The following is a 21,135-nucleotide window of genomic DNA, read 5'->3' as shown; positions in this document are numbered from 1 at the left end:
TTTACAGGACACATGTGTGATAAGGTGTCGAGTTACTTTTTCAATACCGCATTAAATGTGTGTTTCCCAATCGGCCCGTTCGCGGATTTTGTCGCAGGCTGTCATGTGACCACAGTCAGTCTTGTTTTAACTAAGGAACGGTTGGGAAAGTTGGCTCACAGTTCACTAATTTTGGCCATTAATCATCGCCAATCATCTGAACTGTTGGGTGAGGGAAGAACGCAAGGAACTGCAGAACGATTAATTTTTAAAAATTTCATGGACTCCCAGACGCTCTCCCCACCCCCATGACACCCAGGCACCCTTCAAACTACGGAGTAGCCTTCATCAGGTATTTTGAACTGAGATATAACGGCCATAACTAAAATCTTTTCTACCCCCATTGACCCTGCCTCATTCAACCCTCACAATTGTAGATTATTTATTGTGTTTCCTTCCCTCCTCTCTCTCCTCTTTGCCTGTTTATTCATTTCCATGCTTATTGTGTCCAATTGTTTCCCCGCTGCCCCACTGTCACTTCATACCTCCCATCACCTTGCTCTTCCATGGGCCTCTTTCTTGTAAATACATTTTAAAAAGATTTTCTACATTGGCCATAAAAATTCACAATGTACACATTGTGACATGACATCTGAAATTATACGACTTGCATATTAGCCATAATGGCTTTTTTTGTAATGTTTTTCAGGTGTTCAAGTCTAGACACCAAATAACCGTTAGATGCCACAAGCCACACGATGAGTAATATATGAAATGGCTTTTTTTCATTGACCACACCCACCACAATGTGATTACACTGAAGCAGTTTTTTGTCACGTGACTTGCACAGTTTGTCATGTGACTATGTACTAGCACAGCATTCTTGTTGGGGGAAGGAGTGGGCAGTGTTACATTTTCTTCACATTATTTATTATTGCATTTGGGTGTCCGAACCATGGGTTTTTATTTTCATAAAAGGTGAGAGAAACAATGAGAAAATCACAATTGTCTGGTTTAGCCATTGTGGGGAAATTCTCACAGCTGATTTATGAGCTGACCTTTAAACCTTTGTAAAAGAAGAAAAGGAAAAAAAATTTTTTTTTTTTTTTTTTAACATGACTTGTTAAAATCATTTTGTACAATTTATGAGTATTCATTGCATTCAGTCCCTTATGACCAATGTGCAAATGGTTTCAGCTCTTTCAGCATAATCTGGGGTCCTCATAATTGTAATGAAACTGTAATCCATAGCCCATTCACTCCAGTCCATGGGAATATATCCAGTGGAAGTGTAAACAAGACAATAAAACATTGATAGTGGTACAAGGTAGGCATCGGGCAAAGGTAAAACACGTTTGTCATGTTCTTCAAAGTAAGACTTCACGCAACGCGTTGTGCTGGCGAGAAAACAGGAGGATTCTCCAGTTGGGAACAAATACAACCTTTTGGCAGGTAACATGGGAATGATATCGTTAGCATTTGTTAACCTGTCTCATAGAGCTTGACCAACAATTGCCTGCAGTGAAGAAAATATATCCAGAGTGCTATTAATATAATAATGCGGAATCTGTTTAGCCTCACCTGTCTGCCTGAGCTTGCTTTTCTTGCCGTCTTTTTGTTTTATTTCTTTGTTTTGGTGATTTCTGTTATCACCGCACAAACTCTTCGAGTCGGAGCAACAATTGCTAATGGTGGCTTTGTGGCTGGGAAATATTTCTGAAAAGAATCAGGCTTACACATTCTGTTGGAGTGCGCACCAAATGACAAACTTTTTCAAGGATGCCATCATGATATATTTTCTTGCTTCTCCCATTTTACCTGTAGGTTGATGAAGTCACATTTTGGTCCGATATTCATGCAAAGACCAAGCTCATAAAATTTTGCCGTTTTGCATTTCACTGAAATTCTTCTTTTTTTACTTCCGCCACCAAAGGTGGATGGAAGTTATGTTTTCACTCCTGTCTGTCTGCTTGTTTGTCTGTTTGTTTGTCTGTCTGTCTGTCTGTGAACAGGATATCTCAAAAGGTTGTGGACTGATTCAGACGAAATTTGGACAGGTTGGGTGTGTGACAAAAACGAAATGACTCAATTTTGGTGAAGATCCAGATCCGAGAATTAGAAAAAGTGATTCTTCACCATTGAGTGATAGGGCCAAATATGATATGGCACAAAATCTGAAAGTTATGGATGGATTTGGACGAAACTTTCTGGACAGGATCGGTGTCTGCCAAGGATGAATTGATTCGATTTCGGTGAAGATCCGTCTCCGCTAACATGAATGGGACAGCTTGATCTGTGTGCATGAGTGTTGCTGCAGGAAATGGTTCGAGTCCAGGATGTAGAAAGGAAAATAACATTGTACTTAATCTAACTCACATTCCCAACAAATTTTAGTTACCTGAGCTATGCAATGTGATAATTCACAGGTAACAGTACCGGTAGGAGGCACGCACTGCCACTGCTAAACAAAACCAAAATACATCCTATTTTCCTTTGTAATAACTGGTAGATGGATCAAAGTACAATGTTCAGGCCACATCCACCTTCGGTGTCACCACGCAGTGTCATGCTGTGCCTCAGTGTCATCTGGTCCACCCAATGAAAAACTGCGATTCAAAGGTAAACCCTTGTGGTTGTAGTTTTGGTGTACTTTGTGGCTTGCCTTTTGTTCGGTTATGCGATTAATCTGGACCAGTGCCATCCGTACGGTTTCCTTGCTCACAACGGCCCACTCACAACCACTCATACAGGACGTTACCTCGTACTATCACTGCAACCATCACTGCAACACTCCACCTTTCTGGGCTTTATGGCAGAGTGGCCAGACGGAAGCCAATCAGTTCAATCTTGGTTTCATCAGACCACAGAATCTTGTTTTTCACAGTCCAAGAGTCCTTGAGGTGCTTTTTTGCAAACTCCAAGCGGGCTTTCATGTGTCTTTCACTGAGGAGAGGCTTCCGTCTGGCCACTCTGCCATGAAGCCCAGAAAGGTGGAGTGTTGCAGTGATGGTTGTCCTTCTGGAACTTTCTCCCATCTCCACACAGGATCTCTGGAGCTCAGCCAGAGTGACCATCGGGTTCTTGGTCACCTCTCTTACCAAGGCCCTTCTCTCCCGATTGCTCAGTTTGGCCGGGCGGCCAGCTCCAGGAAGAGTCCTGGTTGTTCCAAACTTCTTCCATTTAAGAATTATGAAGGCCACTGTGCTCTTGGGAACCTTCAATGCAGCAGAATTTTTTTTGTTGTCGGCTTCCCCAGATCTGTGCCTCGACACAATCCTGTCTCTGAGCTCTGCAGGCAGTTCCTTCGACCTCATGGCTTGGTTTTTGCTCTGATATGCATTGTCAGCTGTGAGACCTTATATAGACAGGTGTGTGCCTTTCCAAATCATGTCCAATCAATTGAATTTACCACAGGTGGACTCAAATCAAGGTGTAGAAATATCTCAAAGATGATCAAGAGAAATGGGAGGCACCTGAGCTAAATTTCAAGTGTCACAGCAAAGGGTCTGAATACTTATGTCAATGTGATATTTCAGTTTTTTCTTTTTAATAAATTTGCAAAACTTTCTTAAATCCTGTTTTCTCTTTGTCATTATGGGGTATTGAGTGCAGATTGATGAGGGAAAAAAGGAATTTAAACGATTTCAGCATAAGGCTGCAACATAACAAAATGTGAAAAAAGTGAAGGGGTCTGAATACTTTCTGAATGCACTGTATATATATACAGTCACGTGAAAAAGTAAGTACACCCCATGTAAAGTTTTGACCTTTTCAACATATTTCAACATACAGCTATTTGATCTTCATTTCAACAATATTGATAGATAAAGCTAATATAATACAACAAATATCATGAAACATTTACATTTTGTAGTCCATTGTAAAATTTAAATAAAAATAAATGCAAATTTCGCATGTGGAAAAGGTAAGTACAACCTTGGCTCTAATAGGTGGTATTGCCCCTTTTGGCAGAAACAACCTCAAGTAGGTGTTTCTTATAACTGCCTACCAGTCTCTGACATCGACTGGGAGAAATTTTTGCCCACTCCTCCATGCAGAATTCTTTCAGCTGTGCGATGTTTGAGGGGTTCTTGCATGCACAGCTCGTTTCAAATCCCCCCACAACATCTCGATGGGATTTAGATCCGGGCTTTGACTTGGCCATTGCAGAACCCTCCATTTCTTTCTTTTCAGCCATTCCTTGGTAGATTTACTGGTATATTTAGGGTCATTGTCATGTTGCAAGGTCCACCCTCGGTTGAGCTTCAACTTTCCGACAGATGGCCTCACATTATCCTCAAGCACCCTCTGGTACAATGAAGAATTCATAGTGGATTATATGATGGTGAGCTGCCCTGGCCCTGATGTAGCAAAGCTGCCCCAACCCATAATATTTCCACCACCATGCTTTACAGTTGGTATCAGGTTCTTGTGGTCAAATGCTGTCTTTGGTTTTCGCCAAACATGTCTTCGGGTACTGTGGCCAAATAGCTCTACCTTTGACTCATCTGTCCAGCGCACATTGTTCCAGAAGCGCTGGTCTTTGCATAGGTGTTTTTTTGGGAAACTTTAGACTTGCCCTGATGTTCTTTCTGGACAGCAAAGGTTTCCTCCTGGCACACCTCCCATGTAGATCAAATTTGTGCAGCCTCTTTCTAATGGTAGACTCGTGCATTTTGAGATCAACAGTGGCAAGAGCTACCTGAAGGTCCCGTGATGACATTCTGGGGTTCATAAGAGACTTCTTTCAGCATCTTGCGGTCTGCTCTCGGGCTGAACTTGCTGGGGTGGCCTGGCCTGAACAAGTTGGCAGTTGTTTGGAATCTTCTCCACTTGTAGATGATCTTCCGGACAGTCGAATGATTGATTTCAAATTGTTTGGAGATCTTTTTAAATCCCTTCCCAGACTCGTGGGCATCTACAACCTTCTTTCTGAAGGCCTAATAGAGCTCTTTTGATCCAGGCATGGTGACGCTGTACACTTCAACAACAAAGAGCAAACCAAACTAAATGTCTGAGGTTTAAATAAGACAGGTTCCTCAAAGATCCTCTCTAACGATGTTCTAATCATTTGCACCTGAGCTGGTGCACCTGATTCTAATTTTAGGTATTTGAAGTAGTGATAAATGTAGGGGTGTACTTACTTTTTCCACATGCGAAATTTGCATTTATGTTTATTTAAATTATACAATGGACGACAAAATGTAAATGTTTCATGATATTTGTTATATTATATCAGCTTTATCTATCAATATTGTTGAAATGAAGATCAAATAGCTGTATGTTGAAATATGTTGAAAAAGTCAAAACTTTACATGGGGTGCACTTACTTTTTCACGTGACTGTATATATATATATGTATGTACATATATATATATATATATATATATATATATATATATATATATATATATATATATATATATATATATATACATACATATATATATATATATATACATACATATATATATATATATATATATACATACATATATATATATATATATATATATATATATATATATATATATATGTATATATATATATATATATATATATATATATATATATACATACATATATATACACACGTGTGTGTGTATTAGTGCGTGTGTGTGGTCACAAGGTATGACATACCATTGTCTTTGTTAAGTCCCTCTCCCCCACTCACCTTTCTCTCTCTTTTTCTCCCCTCCCCTCTCTCATTCCCCTCTAAGGGGCTGAATACATTTGCAACCAGTGCATTTTGATTTGTGCATGCTTTTTGCAGGTATTCCTGGAAGGTAACCTCCTTCAACAATAACAGTGTTTAGTTTGATCTCTTCACTTATGAATGACATCTTTTAGAAAAATTGTTTCTGCATAATTCGTAATTCATCTACAGACTTGGCATTTAATATGGAATATTTTTTTTTTCTTGACTTGGGTTTACCTTCTGAACTCAGTAAATCAATCTGGTGAGTTGATTTTACCCTTCGGTGATGTCTTTGTTGAAAGAACCATGTCACTGATTGTCTTTCGCAGCAAGAAGTCAATAACAGGTTTATATCACAGGTGGCGTGACAAAATGTAAGGACAGGTACATTTGACGATTGGCTTCACAATCGGGTATATAAGGGTTGTTGCGTTTTGTATTCGTGGAAAACAACTGCTGCACGTCTACAAAAGTTATTGCGGCTTCATCTGGAGATGGTCCGTCAACTTGACAATGCTGTTTTTCATGGAGTGGTGGCTTTACGAAATTCTGGCATGAAACGTGCTATTGCTCGGCAGTATGGCATCACTCAAGGTCAGGTGTCAAAGATCCTGAAACGAAATGCTCAGAGGGGTGTCCCTACTCCAATACCGAGGCCAGGACGTCCACGCAGAACCACAAGGAGAGATGATCGCCAGCTGCACCGGTTAGTCTGCAATGGCTGTACCAAGTCAGCTAATCGGCTTAGGGCTGAGTGGCAGCGACTGACAAATGTGCCTGTATCCAGAAGGCTAGTCAACCAACGACTGGTTCAAGCAGGCTATTGTGCCACGCATCCCCTGAGAAAGCCACGCCTGACTAGACAACACAGCCAGCACCGATTGCAGTGGGCCAGAGAGCACCGTCAATGGTAGCCAGGACACTGGAATCACGTGACCTTCAGTGACGAGTCTAGATTTCTGGTCTATCGTCAAGATGGCCGCGTCCGAGTGCGCAGACAAGTGCATGAAGTCCACAACGAAGATTGTATAGTGCCAAGAGTCCAAGCTAGAGGTGGTGGGGTGACCGTTTGGGCTGCTTTTCATGCAGGGGGCAAAACTGACCTGGTTGTTCTGAATGGAAACCTGAACCAGTTCAAGTACAGGGTCATTCTGGAAGAAACATTGCTTCCATTTGCTCGTGCAGCCTTTCGAGGAAACTTTGTCTTCCAAGATGACAATGCACGGCCTCATCATGCTCGCATGATCCAACACTTTCTTGCTGACCGTGGTGTAGAGCATATGGAGTGGCCTGCCATGTCGCCGGATATGAATCCGATAGAGAACTTGTGGGCAGAATTAACGCATCAAATCGACAACTTGGACCAGCAGCCTATCACTGTGCGTGAATTGCAGCAGACTATTGTCACTGCATGGCAAGCGATTCCTGTCCAAACCTTGGCAAATCTCGTGAACAGCATGCCTCAACGTGTACGTGCTCTCCTGAATGCTCGTGGGGGTTACACGAAGTACTGAACTGTAATTTTACTGTCCGTAATACCAGTCATAATTTAGCTTTTGTTTTTGTTGAAATTTTTTTTGGCTAATGTGTAAAATAAAGAGATACTTCTGGAAAACGTACAGAAGTTTAACACAGTACTGTCCGTGAATTGAGTTCGATATCAGTTTACATCACTTTCAAGGATCAATTGATTTGCTTCGAAATGTCAAATGTGGTTTTTGTTTCTTTTAAAGGTCACATCAACAAAATCTAGAATAATTTCAACATAATTCCAATGAACTTTTGGTTCTAAGTCATCTTGAAAAGTAAGTTCACCCCCACAAAAAAAATATTCCATATTAAATGCCATGTCTGTAAATGTGGCATTATTGGTGAAGGTGTGAATATTTTTCAGGCCACAATAATACTGTATTAGATTGGATTCGAACTGGATTCCCAGCTGTTGCCATAGATTGCTTTAACAATAATTCACCAAAACCCACAATACATAATTGCATATTGGACTGACATAAGTGAAAGCAGAGACCTCACTTGTTAATTGTGCATGTTAATAAATGTGTTATCCACGTTCCTTCATCCGAGAAGCTTGTAGCAACTAAATTGGCTTCTGTTGGCACAGAGTGAGTTATTCAACTTTTGAGCATGTTATATTTATTCTTTCCTGCAACGTTATATTTGGTAACAAATGATGATACAAATGAGCCATGCTCCGGTACGTTGCGGCTTGTAGTCGTGATACGAATGCATAAAGGATGTCGAACATTGTCTCAGTAGCTTGTGCAATGTGTTTCTGATTTACCGAGAATGTTCTGCATGTAATAATTCTATCATAGTCATTTTTAAGAAAAACAATAATGTGCTTCTTCATGCATGACAACAGCATATGACAGGCAAAACTGCACCTGCTGTAGACACTGGAGATGGAATTTTTGAAATTTCTTTCTGCTTTTCTCTTGGAATAATGGCTTTGTGGGAAAACCAGCAAGGTGATGGGGAAGCTGTGATGGGAATGCTATATATGGGCTATTCTATCAGCATGTTTCTCTCAACTTCCTATTGCAAAAGCCTCTGGACTGCAGAATAAAACTAGAACGGCACTCGGTATAACGCAAGAGATCGAGAAAGAGATCGAGAAAGAGATCGAGAAAGAGATCGAGAAAGAGATCGAGAAAGAGATCGAGAAAGAGATCGAGAACGAGATCGAGATCGAGATCGACAAAGATGGAGAAAGAGATCGAGAAAGAGATCGAGAAAGAGATTGAGAAAGAGATCGAGAACGAGATCGAGATCGAGATCGAGAAAGATGGAGAAAGAGATCGAGAAAGAGATCGAGATCGAGAAAGAGATCGAGAAAGAGATCGAGATCGAGATCGAGAAAGAGATCGAGAAAGAGATCGAGAAAGAGATCGAGAAAGAGATCGAGAAAGAGATCGAGATCGAGATCGAGACGAGATCGAGATCGAGACGAGATCGAGATAGAGACGAGATCGAGATCGAGACAAGATCGAGATCGAGAAAGAGATCGAGAAAGAGATCGAGAAAGAGATCGAGAAAGAGATCGAGAAAGAGATTGAGAAAGAGATCGAGAAAGAGATCGAGAAAGAGATCGAGAAAGAGATTGAGAAAGAGATCGAGAACGAGATCGAGATCGAGATCGAGATCGAGAAAGATGGAGAAAGAGATCGAGAAAGAGATCGAGATCGAGAAAGAGATCGAGAAAGAGATCGAGATCGAGATCGAGAAAGAGATCGAGAAAGAGATCGAGAACATTTTACCAGGTTGAACATTTTACATTTTGTGTCCCACTGATAGGCCTGATCTGGATTCGGACCTGAATAAAAATCTAATCAGCTTGTTCTTGTCGCCTAACCAACTCATCCACCAAGTTTTGTCATACGTCGTCCATAACTTTTTGAAATACCGTGCTATATATCGTTTTTGGCCCTATCTCTCGATAGTGAAGAATCACGAAGGAAATTAAAAAAAATCCTTGTATCTGGATCCGCATCTTCTCTAAAATCGAATCAATTCTTCCTTGTCGCACACCCAAGCATGTTTTATTATTGTGTTTATGCTCTCAAATGTTGTGTTTGTGTCCTTCCCCTCCTCTCTCCCCATCTTGTCTACCGCTCCCCTTATTTTGTGTTTTATGTGTCGGTTTGACTTTTTGTGTGATTAATGCTAGCTCTTTCACGAGCCTCGATCTTGTATATTTAAAAAAAAAAAACCCCCAAAAAACCTCTCCACCAAGTTCTGTCCGAATCTGTCCATAACTTTTTGAGATATCCTGTTCACAGACAAAAGATGCAAGACAGATAAGATATATCATATGACCCTGCCATTGAAGGCTTTTTACAGTGTGATTAGCTTCAGCAGTCCTGGTTCATATTGAGGATCAAGATCAAAGTCTGAGTCTGCAATGATGAGGCATACTATATGACACTGACATTGAAATAAATTACTCGGTGTAGTATTGCACAATTAAACTTTGGAGGCATTTATACACAGCTAATAGGTGTGGTCAAATCAGAATGAGTCATCAGGCATTAAATAAATTTGGTGTTTATAAAGCACAGGCATATTGGGCCAAGGCCCTTTCCTGTGTCTATGTTCCTTGTATCAACTCTCATCTAAATTTAACATTGTGTTGGGTTATATTATGTACACATTGTAATAGATGTCAATAACCCAGTCATTCACAGTAGACAACTGCATCTCCTTCCTTTCATTCTTCCAAAGCAAAATTGACAACATATACAACAGCTTAACCACCACCGCACCTGCTCCCCCTCAAACCACCTGCCCCCCCCCCCCCTTATCCTGCCAACCCCTGTCTCAATTCTCCCCAGTCTCCCCTACTGACCTCTCTGGACTCCTCATAGGAATGAAAACTGCCACATGCACTCTTGACCCCATCCCCTCCAGCTTTGTCAAGGCCTCCCTCCCTGCTCTCTCTCCACTTATCACTGCAACAATAAACTCCTCCCTGTCTACTGGCATCGACCCACCATCCCTCAAAATTGCTGCTGTTACCCCCATTCTGAAAAAACGTGGACTCAACCCTGACACCCTAAACAACTTCAGACCCATCTCCAACCTACCCTTTCTGTCAAAAGTTTTGGAACGCGCTGTAGCCGCTCAACTCAAACATCACCTCTCTGCCAATAACTTGTATGAAACATTCCAATCCGGATTCCGCTCCAACTACAGTACTGAAACTGCTCTCCTCAAAATCACCAACGACCTTCTCCTCTCCTCTGACGCCGGCAGCCTCAACATTCTCATCCTCCTCGACCTCAGCGCCGCCTTTGACACCATCAATCACACCATCCGCCTCACCCGACTTGAAACCACCTTTAACATTACCGGCACTGCCCTCTCTTGGAACAAATATTACCTCTCTGACAGACGCCAGTTCATCTCCATCAATAACTGCAAATCCCCCACTGCTCCCCTCCCCCAAGGTGTCCCCCAAGGTTCAGTTCTCGGCCCCCTCCTCTTCATCCTGTACCTGTCCCCCCCTGGTCACTTAATTGGTGTTGATTTATCAATCAATCTACACCCATCCATCCAGACCGTCATGGTCTCCAATTCCACTGCTTCGCCGATGACAACCCGCTTTTCATCTCCACCAAGTCCATCTCCACCGCCACCCACTCTATCCTGACAAACTGCATCACTGAAATAAAATCCTGGCTTCAAATCAACTTCCTCAAACTTAACTATGATAAATCTGAAATAATCATCATTGGCCCAAAAACGCTCACCAAATCCACCCATAACTTCGCCCTCAACGTTGACGGTTTCCCAGTATCCACCTCCCCTCACATCCGGAATCTTGGCATCATCTTTGATCAAACCCTCTCCTTCGACAAATACACTAAACAAATCACAAAGACAGCCTTCTTTCACCTGAAAAACATTGCCCTTCTCCGTCCATCCCTCTCCTCCACGGCTGCAGAAACCCTCATCCACGCCTTCATCACCTCCCGTCTGGACGACTGCAATAGCCTCCTCTATGGTTCACCCTCAACAATCACCAATAAACTCCAATACATTCAGAACTCTGCTGCCCGTCTACTCACCCATTCCCGGACCCGTGACCACATCACCCCCGTCCTTTACAAGCTTCACTGGCTCCCCATCCCCCAGAAAATCCAGTACAAAATCCTCCTCTTGACCTACAAAGCCCTCCATAACCTGGCCCCATCCTACCTGACTGACCTCCTCTCCAGACACACTCCCACCCGAAACCTCCGCTCTGCTGGCGCAAACCTCCTGTCCCCCCCCCCCCCCCCATCCAGACCAAATTCAGATCCTGGGGGGACAGGGCCTTCTCCATCGCTGCTCCCACCCTCTGGAACTCACTACCTCACACCATCAGAGACTCCTCCTCACTCACCACATTCAAAACATCACTCAAGACCCACCTGTTCAACACTGCATTTAACATTTAACCCACAGCATTTAACCCCTGACTATCTCTTCTCCTTCTCCTTCCTTTTGCTTTGACTATTTACCTATTTATTTTTGTCTTTTTGCACTTGTTTTTTGTACTCTGTCGAAGCACCTTTGGGCTTCTTGAAAAGCGCTATATAAAATAAATATTATATTATATTATAAATATTATATTATTATTATTATTATTATAGAGGTGCATTGACAAATTTGAAATTCAGAAAAGGAAGGGAAAGGACAATCAAAAGGAGAGTTGAGGAGTGTAAGAAAAGAAAAGGTTGAGAGAAATAGGACTAAGAGGGAGGATAGGAGAAAGCCTTGGGTAGAGTTTGGAGTGGGAGTCAAAAAAATCCACCATTTTTGTTCATAAAATAAATAGATGTCTCCTTGATTGGACTTGTATACCAAAAGCCAATTAGAAAATGTATGAAGACAGCTTTAAAAGAGACATCTCTTTTGAAAGAATACGGTATATACATCCTCCAAGGTATATACATCAATTATGGGTTGGCATCATATCCACAATTGCATTTTACTGATTTTCTGCCTCTATGGTGCACTGTTTGCCAAACCAAATAATGCACTGTTTGGAAAACCAAACAATGCACTATTCAACTATATACATATTGAAGAATGTGGTTGTTTAAAAGAAACTGCCATGTTGATTTCTACAATGGATGGCATTAAATCCAAGATGAGACAGAGTTGGGCCTTGCTGTCAGGTATAAAGTGCTCCGACAAAAGATACCAGTGTGTTTGTGGCTGTAGAAGATTTATAATAAGCTTGGGTGAATGGGACAATGATATTGTCGCATCTCTGGGGTTAATACCCCAGGAGGACGATTGACCGAAATGAGCTTTAACTCCGAGGCATACTTCAAACTTAGCGGGATTATCTTTTTGCGCGTGCGGGAATGTTCGAAGTCTTACCTGATTGGACGGCCGACACTGGGTTAATCCGAACCCACAAACAAAGAATCGAAACAAGACAATAAATTGAAAATCAACAAATAATTATTTAATGAAAATAATGCAAAGACAATAGAAATGTTGAGGTAAAAACTAATAGTAACAGGCTTAGGTGAGAGACCCTCCATCCAGACTCAATTACAGACACAGGGAGAAATAAAATAAAATAAAATGATTTGGTAATCGGCCGGCACTCAGTTCTGCAGTTCAACCGAGGGCTTGTAGACGTCCGTCGCCTCCAAACTACCATGTGGGAAGCGCACAAAAATGGCGTGGAGTCGAGCTCCTCGATGTCCCAATGTGAGGTACTTCTCGGGATGCTGACTGCCCCGAACCTCTCTTGTTCAGTCTCTTTCCACAAGCGCACACGAGCCAAAGATGCGCCACCACCCACGACCAAGCCAGAACAAAGAGAAAATGCGACCGCCTCCAACAAACGCCAGGATCAGAAGAAGGAATGCGACTACCTCCAACAACCACCAGCACAAAGAGACAAGAGAGCAAAAGGCACGCAGCCGTCCTTGTTGAAAGCCAGCACACAAGACAGACTAAGATGGTGAGACGGCGTCTTTTTTCCCTCAGCTCTCAAATGTTCGACCACTGACGTCACACTCTGTCCAATCACTGAGCGCTATTCAATAATCCCATTGTGCCTCCACCAATCATGAAGGCCGGGGCGTGGCCTCCTCATTATGAGTCGTCGGAGAGCGGAGTCTAGTCATCGTTTAGGAATGTTCGGATGACGTCGGGGTTTCCTTGCTGATCGGCAATTGCTGTTTCTGCCGGCCCTGACGGTGTTGTGAGCGCATGAGTCCCATTACAGCGCTATCGGTGTTTTACTGAGCCCTCAATTTCCTGGCTGGCCGAATGTAATAAAACCGGAAGGAAGACCACAGGAGGCAAATTACACACTGGGGAATTAATCTTTAAGCCCTAGAATTAATTAGCACAAAGCCACGCCCCTTATGGCGGCATGCAAACACTCTTACCCGGACAGACGGCCTACTTACTTACATCGAGATGGCTTCTTTGCAGCATACGGAGCATTCTAAACCTACACGAGTCTAACTTTCCAGAGGTATTTCTTTGTTTACCCCACGAACGTAACAATATGCTTCTACAAGTTAGGTCAGGGTTCCAGACGGTTATTATTCATATTAACATAACTATCCAAAGCAGTTTTCATAACATTATTTTTTACGCGTTTCATTGTCTACCTGTGTGTCTGCAGCCTGGCCGGCCTGCCGGTGTCCACTCCTTCATCAAGCTCTCATTAGGTGTTCCAGCTTGTTGCAGCGTGTGCCAACAGACTGTGCGCGCTCATGGCCGTGTGTGCAGAGGTTTGTTCTCTTACATATGCATAACTTCTCAAGCTAGCCACAAAATTATTTGAGGTTGTCGCTAATTATGAAGTTTGGTATTAAATCTTTCTCGAAAAAAAATGGAAATAGTCACTAAGCCCATGCAGCAGGACACGGGGTTTTGCAATCACTTCTGTGTGTCTTTCCCGGCCGTAACTTTTTACCATTTGAGTTTTGTCATCAAATTTTCAACAAAGCTTTATTATGAGAATATGGAGAAGTCAAATTGATAATTTGATCAAAAGGTCAAAGGTCAGTATCACATAAAATTATCAATTTTCATCTGATTGACCTGAAATTTTAAGAATTTGCATATTGGGTCACTGAATTGGTTCACCAATCAAAGGCTAGAAGTTTTTAAAATTGTTTTTAGGTCAAAAGGTCAAAGGTCAAAGTTGCATATAATCATCATTTTTCATCCGATTGACTTAGGGTCCGCATATTGCGGACCCAAAAGCAGGGTTTGCATATTGGGTCACTGAAGCATATTGCTTTTGAGGTCAAAAGGTCAAGGTCACTTAAAATCATTAATTTTTTGTATTTTCTTTTTGCTGTTTTAGTCATGTTTAGCATACAGAAGAAGTGTGAATACAAAACGGACAGGGACGGGATTTGCATTTTCAAAGACTTTCTAGTTTTAACTGTGGTTTGTTTGTAGCTAAGAATGATTTGTTTGCCTTTATGCTACTATGATGGTAAAGATCTTGTTATCTTGGAATAGACAAAATGTGCTACTGCCTGTAGGTGAAGTGCTTCAGCCAATGGGAAAATATCTCATTTGTAAAAAACAATTAAAAACTGCTAAATCCTGTTGTCTTTTATGGCATTAAGAGTCAACAACAAAATATGGACTGGCACTGCACGTAGATCAGAGCACCCTCCTGTTATCATGGTCATTAGTGAGCGTGCTGGGTTTGTATCATCAATCATAGCATGCATGGTAATTTTACTGAAAACTATTTCCACACCGCTATCCCTCGGTTCATACGGCTACGTCGGTCTAAAACTTTGCTAACATCGTCACGTTTCACAGTAGTAATAGATTACTTACCCACATAGCCTGATTATTACTTATCTTGTTTGTCTTAATGTCATGACTCATGTCTTTTCTTTTCAGTTTGCAAGTTTGTGTGCCACAGCCAATGTGTGGTTAAGGTAAGAATTTTTGAAACCACATATAATGTCTGATTGAGTTTAACCACAGGCAATGTAGGGTCATGAAGCCAAGCCTCATCTTGATGTCACTTTTCTTTCAAAAAGCTTTTTTTCAGTTTTATGTCGTTTCGGTCTGATGAGAAGAATAGGGAGAGAAAAGGGAGACGTTGGAGGTGTAGAGTTATTTAAAATCATGTTTTGGGGAAGAGTGATGTGCAGTAACTCCCCAGGACAAAACTGCAGACATCTAGTACCAAAACGGGAACATGCACAGTGGTCATGAACATTTGGAAAAGGCTTCATTTCTCTCCATCATGCGCTGGTGATGGTTTGGATCTCAAAGTCTTGTCTCTTCCACTTCCGCACTCCCATATATTGGGAGTCCCACTCCCTTCCGCACTCCCGCACCCTCCCTCTTGAAACTAGCCATCTTTTTACCCCTATATACAGTAGAGTATGGATATTTAGATATTGCAGTCCTGGATAATAATTTCTGATATTGTTTAAGTGTTGTTAAATAAATAAATAAAACCTTGTTTTAATTCCATGACTTTTAATGAACTAAGGGGCCTGCTGGTCCATTGAACCAAATTTTATTTGTCTTCACCACCTTGTAGCATACCTGCCTGCTGGACTCGGGGTGTATTTTGGGTCATTGGAGTCCTTTGGGTGCTTGGGGACTTTGGGTCTTCAGAGTCTTTTGGGTCCTCAGGGACTTTTGGGTATTTTGGGTCCTTGGGAACTTTTGGGTCTATTTTTTTTATTTTTTTTTTGTATACAAGATCGAGGCTCGTGAAAGAGCGAACATTAATCACACAGAAAGACAAACAGACACATAAAACAAATAACATCGGGAGCGGTAGACAAGATGGGGAGAGAGGGGGAAGGACACAAACACAACATTTGAGAGCAGGGACCGAGAGACATGGAGGCATGGAGAGATCTGTGGGAGGGAGAGGGCTTTTGGGGGGAGGCATGGGAAGGGGGGGGGGTGGGAGAGGTATAAAACATATGGACACTGCCAGGACTTCCAGGAAAGAAGTTGGAATTTCAAACAAGGTGGATCTGGGGTGAAATAGTGGGGGTAGAAAAGATCAAGGTTTTGGATGGGGGAAGATAAGAGATGGTGGTGAACAGCTGTTTTAAAGACCTGGAGGGAGGAGTGGGATTGAAGGGAGTGTGGGAGTTTGTTCCAGAGGTGGGAGAAAAGAGGAATGAAGGAGTGAAGGTGAGCAGAGAGCCGAGATTTTGGCAGTTTAACCATAACAGGGTTGCAGGCAGATCTTGTGCGACCTGTAGGAATATTTGGGGGACAGAGCACAGAGAGAGCTGGGGGTGCAAGGCCGGAGAGGAGTCGGTAGAAGACAGATGCATTATGCATATTCTAACCATATTGATATAGACCAGTTGAGTTCAGGTTCCCTGGAACCTCTCGTTGTTTTTTGTAACCATTACATTTACATTACATGTTTTGTAAAGTCACTACTGTTGTAACCATTACAGATGGAATTCATTCTTGTAAATACACAAAAGCAATGGAACTCTACAACTTGGGTCTTCGGGAGCTTTTGTGTCTTCTGGGTCTTTTGGATCCTCGGTGTCTTTTGGGTCCTCGGGGACGTTTGGATCCTCTGGGTGTTTAGGGGCCTTTGGGGGTCTTAAGGATCTTAGGGGTCTTAAAGGGTCTTCACAGGTTGAAGGTGTCTCAGCAGTCTAAAGAGTTAAAAGGTACATTTCAATAGTATGTAATATGTAATTAATTAATAGACGTATGTAATTAATAGAACAAAAAGTATGCCTCACACACACACACATTTATATCACATCCATTTATAGTAGATTTATAGTAGACATACACACACATCCATTTATAGTAGATATAAATTATCATGTCTAACTCGCTTTTTACCATAATCACAAACTATACCCCTATACGAATAGAAACGGCTCGTGCATATCTCGAGTCAATTAATCACAGACCATTATCATTTCCAAATAGTTATTGACACCAGGCATGCTTACCAATAAATCACATAAGCAATTCTACATTTAAAACTAGAGGTTCCAGGGAACCTGAACTCAACTGGTCCATATCAATATGGTTAGAATATGCATAATAGAACCACAAACTATATAGTTTATATGTGCTAAAGAGGTACAGTAACGTTGAAGGTATCTCATGTTTAAACAGGAAACTAGAAAAAATTGAGTTTTAAGTGAGGCATGAAAAGTAAAACTACAATTACTTTTCTCAGATTTCAGACTTGAATTTATTATATGTGTTGAAGTTTGTTACATACTGTCTACACACCAAGTTTCAGCCTTCTAGCTACATTAGGAAGTACCAGATTGACAAAAATTGATTTTTCAATATGGCCGCCCTGCGTGCGTGCAACGCCCAAATGCAATCCCAAACTAGTTTATGTGTTAAAGATGCTGCATAACAAGTTTCATCAAATTCGTTCAATATTTGTGACTTTTAGAGCGTAGATATCGAATTGTTTACAGACGACAGACAGACAGACAGACAGACGACAGACGGACGACGGACACTGGGTGTCGACAAAAACTCAGCTGGACATAGTCCAGTTGAGTTAAAAATATTCCAAAACACATAAGAGTAAAAGCTTTCAGGCCTGTGCTTTAAAAATAAAAGATTGTTGCCGGTGTTTTAGCTAGTCTTATACAACTCTCACAGATGTTCATCACATCTTCAATGGCCTCCCAGAAAATAGTTAAAACACCAAAATAATTACGTAGTGAAATTTTGATAACATGGGAGATCTGCACTATATGGAGAGTGGTCGAACTTCTTGGTCAGTCTTTCCTTGTTCAACCAAAATCTTACATAAGGAAATTGTGCATGTTGCTTTTACTGAATTTGTTTTCGAATAAAAGGGAGTGATGGTCCTCCTCTTGTCAGACAAGATTGACAAATTACAATTTAAGAGAGGAACGACATTTTATTGTAAAGAATGGATGAGCTAAACAGAGCAGTAACTTTGGATAAAATATTTTCCCGTGAGAAAGATTTAAAATTTGTTTGAGTGTTTCTTCCTGTTTCCTCCCTAAGGTGGTGACTCAGTGTGTGCTGCCCATGGCATTCCACCTGGTCAGTGATGCTTTATTTGCAATCCACCTTGACCAACATGTTTCCGCTAACATTACCCATCTACATATAAACACTAAACCCCCACGACTGGTCTACATATAAACACCCCAACTTCATTACTAGACTACACATAAATATCACATCATTATTACTGAGATTCAGTCAACGTCCACACTTATGGTCAAGGTCTCCTTGTTCTAAGCTCTTCTCAGATAAATTAAAACGTCATTTTTATTTCAGGTTACTCCAACAACTGATAAATCTTCTGAAACAAGAAAACAGCCGATGTGAGTGATTTAGATGTGTCCACAATCTCATTGTTAGCTTTGTGCACCATGTGCGGCCCCTAAAAACGCGTATATAAGAACAGCAGTGTCTTGCGCAACATGGACCAACTCCTCTGACCTGTCTGTATCTCGTAGCGAAAGCCATCGAGATCTGGAGGGGGATCAAGCACCAAATCATAGCTGGGGTGGTGTCCCATTGTTCCACTTGGCCTACGTTACAGAAAGGATCATCTGCATCATTTTCCAGGAGAACTGCCCTGCTGGAGCATACCTCGAGGCCCTGCGCGATGTGGCTCAAATGCTGCTGTCCAAGCATGGAGAAAAACACCTGGTACATGATGCAGGAGGCAGACAGATCTGTTACTTATGATTGTGTAATTGATTTAGGTAGTGAGGTTAAAATGCTGGAGGAGGATGAGTCTGACTTCATACTCAGACAGGTAGTCATAGGAAGTGAAGGATGCGTTCATTGATTGTCACACCATAAAGTATCCACAGGAGCTTGAATATGCAAGATAAATTTCTTTATTATTAAAATGTCTTGCTTTGATGTGTTATAGCGTTGCCCTCCTGCCAAAAGACAAAAAAATCAATTGCATACAAATGTATAAGAAAATTCTGACACACAAAGTACCATTTGTCTCATTAAGCCTGTGTTGTACATTTTCCTTCCAATGCTTTTAAGCCCAAAGCAAATAACTATTCAAAATTCACGAGATTGCCAAATAAACTAATATAGTGAGAAAAGGCAAAAGTATCTACTGGCAAAAAAAAACAATCTAAAAAAGGTCTGAGGCAGATTATTATTAATATATTTGAGACATTAAAGAGCAGTTTTTGTATTTGGAAGAAGCTGTATCATCTCTCTATATTATAAAAGAATGTTTTTGTTTGTTTGTCTGCGCAAGCTAATCTCCTGAACGGTGAAAGATCGGAGGCAACCTCTAATACAAAAAATGTCGGGACGGGCCCCGGGAAGGTTTTATGCTAGGTGGCGAGGCCGGTCGAGGCCCACCTCGGTTGGTCTGGGCCCATTTCGCAATTAAAAGCTGAGCTGAATTATAGTAGTCAATCTTCTACGGCCGCGAGTAAAAGCTGAATTATGGTAGTAAATTAATTCAAAATGAACCAAAAATGTCGGGACGGGTCCCGGGAAGGTTATAGGCTGGGTGGCGAGGCTGGTCGAGGCCCACCTCGGCTGGTCTGGGCCCATTTTGCAATTAAAAGCTGAGCTGAATTATAGTAGTCAATCTTCTACGGCCACGAGTAAAAGTTGAATTATGGTAGTAAATTCATTCAAAATGAACCAAAAATGTCGGGACGGGCCCCGGGAAGGTTATAGGCTGGGTGGCGAGGCTGGTCGAGGCTGCTTCGGCCAGGCTGGGCCCATTTCACAATTAAAAGCTGAGCTGAATTATAGTAGTCAATCTTCTACGGCCGCGAGTAAAAGCTGAATTATGGTAGTAAATTCATTCAAAAAGAACCAAAAATGTCGGGCCGGGCCCCGGGAAGGTTATAGGCTGGGTGGCGAGGCCGGTCGAAGCCGCTACGGCCGGGCTGGGCCCATTTCGCAATTAAAAGCTGAGCTGAATTATAGTAGTCAATCTTCTACGGCTGCGAGTAAAAGCTGAATTATAGTAGTAAATTCATTCACAAAGAACCCGGGCAACGCCGGGTACTTTCGGCTAGTTAATAATACGAGAACTGTAGATGGGTTTTCTCAAAATCAATAGATGAAGGGTGAGAAAGTCCAATGTTTCGATCTCAATGTCCTTGTTGAACATGTTTTCTCAGATCTTAAACAACTATCGGGGACGCCTATTTGTGGTGGTTGTAACCTCCAAAGCAAGTCAGGGGCTAAATCTTCCCATTCTTCCCTGCTACCCAGATTTGTCAGGGCAGCGCGGTCATGGTCAGAGTGCTGATCGGTCCCCATGGACCATCCCTTTCCCTCTTCTCTTTCTATCTCTCTCTCTAACTCTGTCATGCCCCTGACTTCGTTAAGGTGGGGGTACACCATCTCGGAGATCGATCGGCTGTCTGCGTGCTGAGGGCTTGTTCGAGGGAACTGTCCGGGGCTATGCAACAACAACAGCTCATATCTTAAATGCTCTACCTAGAAAACTGGAGCTACACATGACGCAATAGCCCATGAGACCTGAGACTAAAGAATGACACAGGTCGTTTTTGCTGTGAAGGATGAGAGGGGACAAAGCAGACAAGTAGGAAACAACAGACTGAGAAAGCCTGCAGGCCAACAAGCAAAACATAATGTTAAACATTAAAGTCATGCTGAATGTTCAGAGGACTGTTGGTAACTTGTTCTCATGTCTCACACCCACAGGTGATAAACCTTTCTGAAAACGATGTTGATTTGAGACAGATGAACCTAAAGGTGAGTACGCACAGAAACGACATGTTTGGTTTACATAACAGACCACACTGCCCGATCATGTCCAGGATACAGTAAAAGCTTCACCTAACTCCTAATGGCAACTGAGGAAGCCTCAATAAACAAACTCCTTGCTCGATACAGGGTGGCCTAAAACTCCTTGCTCGATACAGGGTGGCCCAAAACCCCTTGCTCAATACAGGGTGGCCCAAAACTCCTTGCTC

The 21,135-nt window shown here is 42.0% G+C and overlaps 1 protein-coding gene across 2 annotated transcripts in view; it reads left to right on the top strand.

Moving 5' to 3' along the window:
• Nucleotides 1-21,135, top strand: part of LOC137416972 (tensin-3) — a 154,582-nt gene that overhangs the window by 39,517 nt on the left and 93,930 nt on the right. For both annotated transcript variants that reach the window (XM_068102678.2, XM_068102677.2), the window contains 6 exons: nt 13,836-13,944; nt 15,083-15,120; nt 18,194-18,232; nt 18,473-18,519; nt 18,655-18,850; nt 20,864-20,914. In XM_068102678.2, the coding sequence (XP_067958779.2) occupies nt 13,836-13,944; nt 15,083-15,120; nt 18,194-18,232; nt 18,473-18,519; nt 18,655-18,850; nt 20,864-20,914 (480 nt within the window). The remainder of the gene's footprint in view (nt 1-13,835; nt 13,945-15,082; nt 15,121-18,193; nt 18,233-18,472; nt 18,520-18,654; nt 18,851-20,863; nt 20,915-21,135) is intronic.

This window comes from Myxine glutinosa, chromosome 1, assembly GCF_964187855.1.
Source record: "Myxine glutinosa chromosome 1, kmMyxGlut1.1, whole genome shotgun sequence".
Classification (NCBI taxonomy): domain Eukaryota; kingdom Metazoa; phylum Chordata; class Myxini; order Myxiniformes; family Myxinidae; genus Myxine; species Myxine glutinosa.
This window is presented reverse-complemented; position numbering and strand designations above follow the sequence as displayed.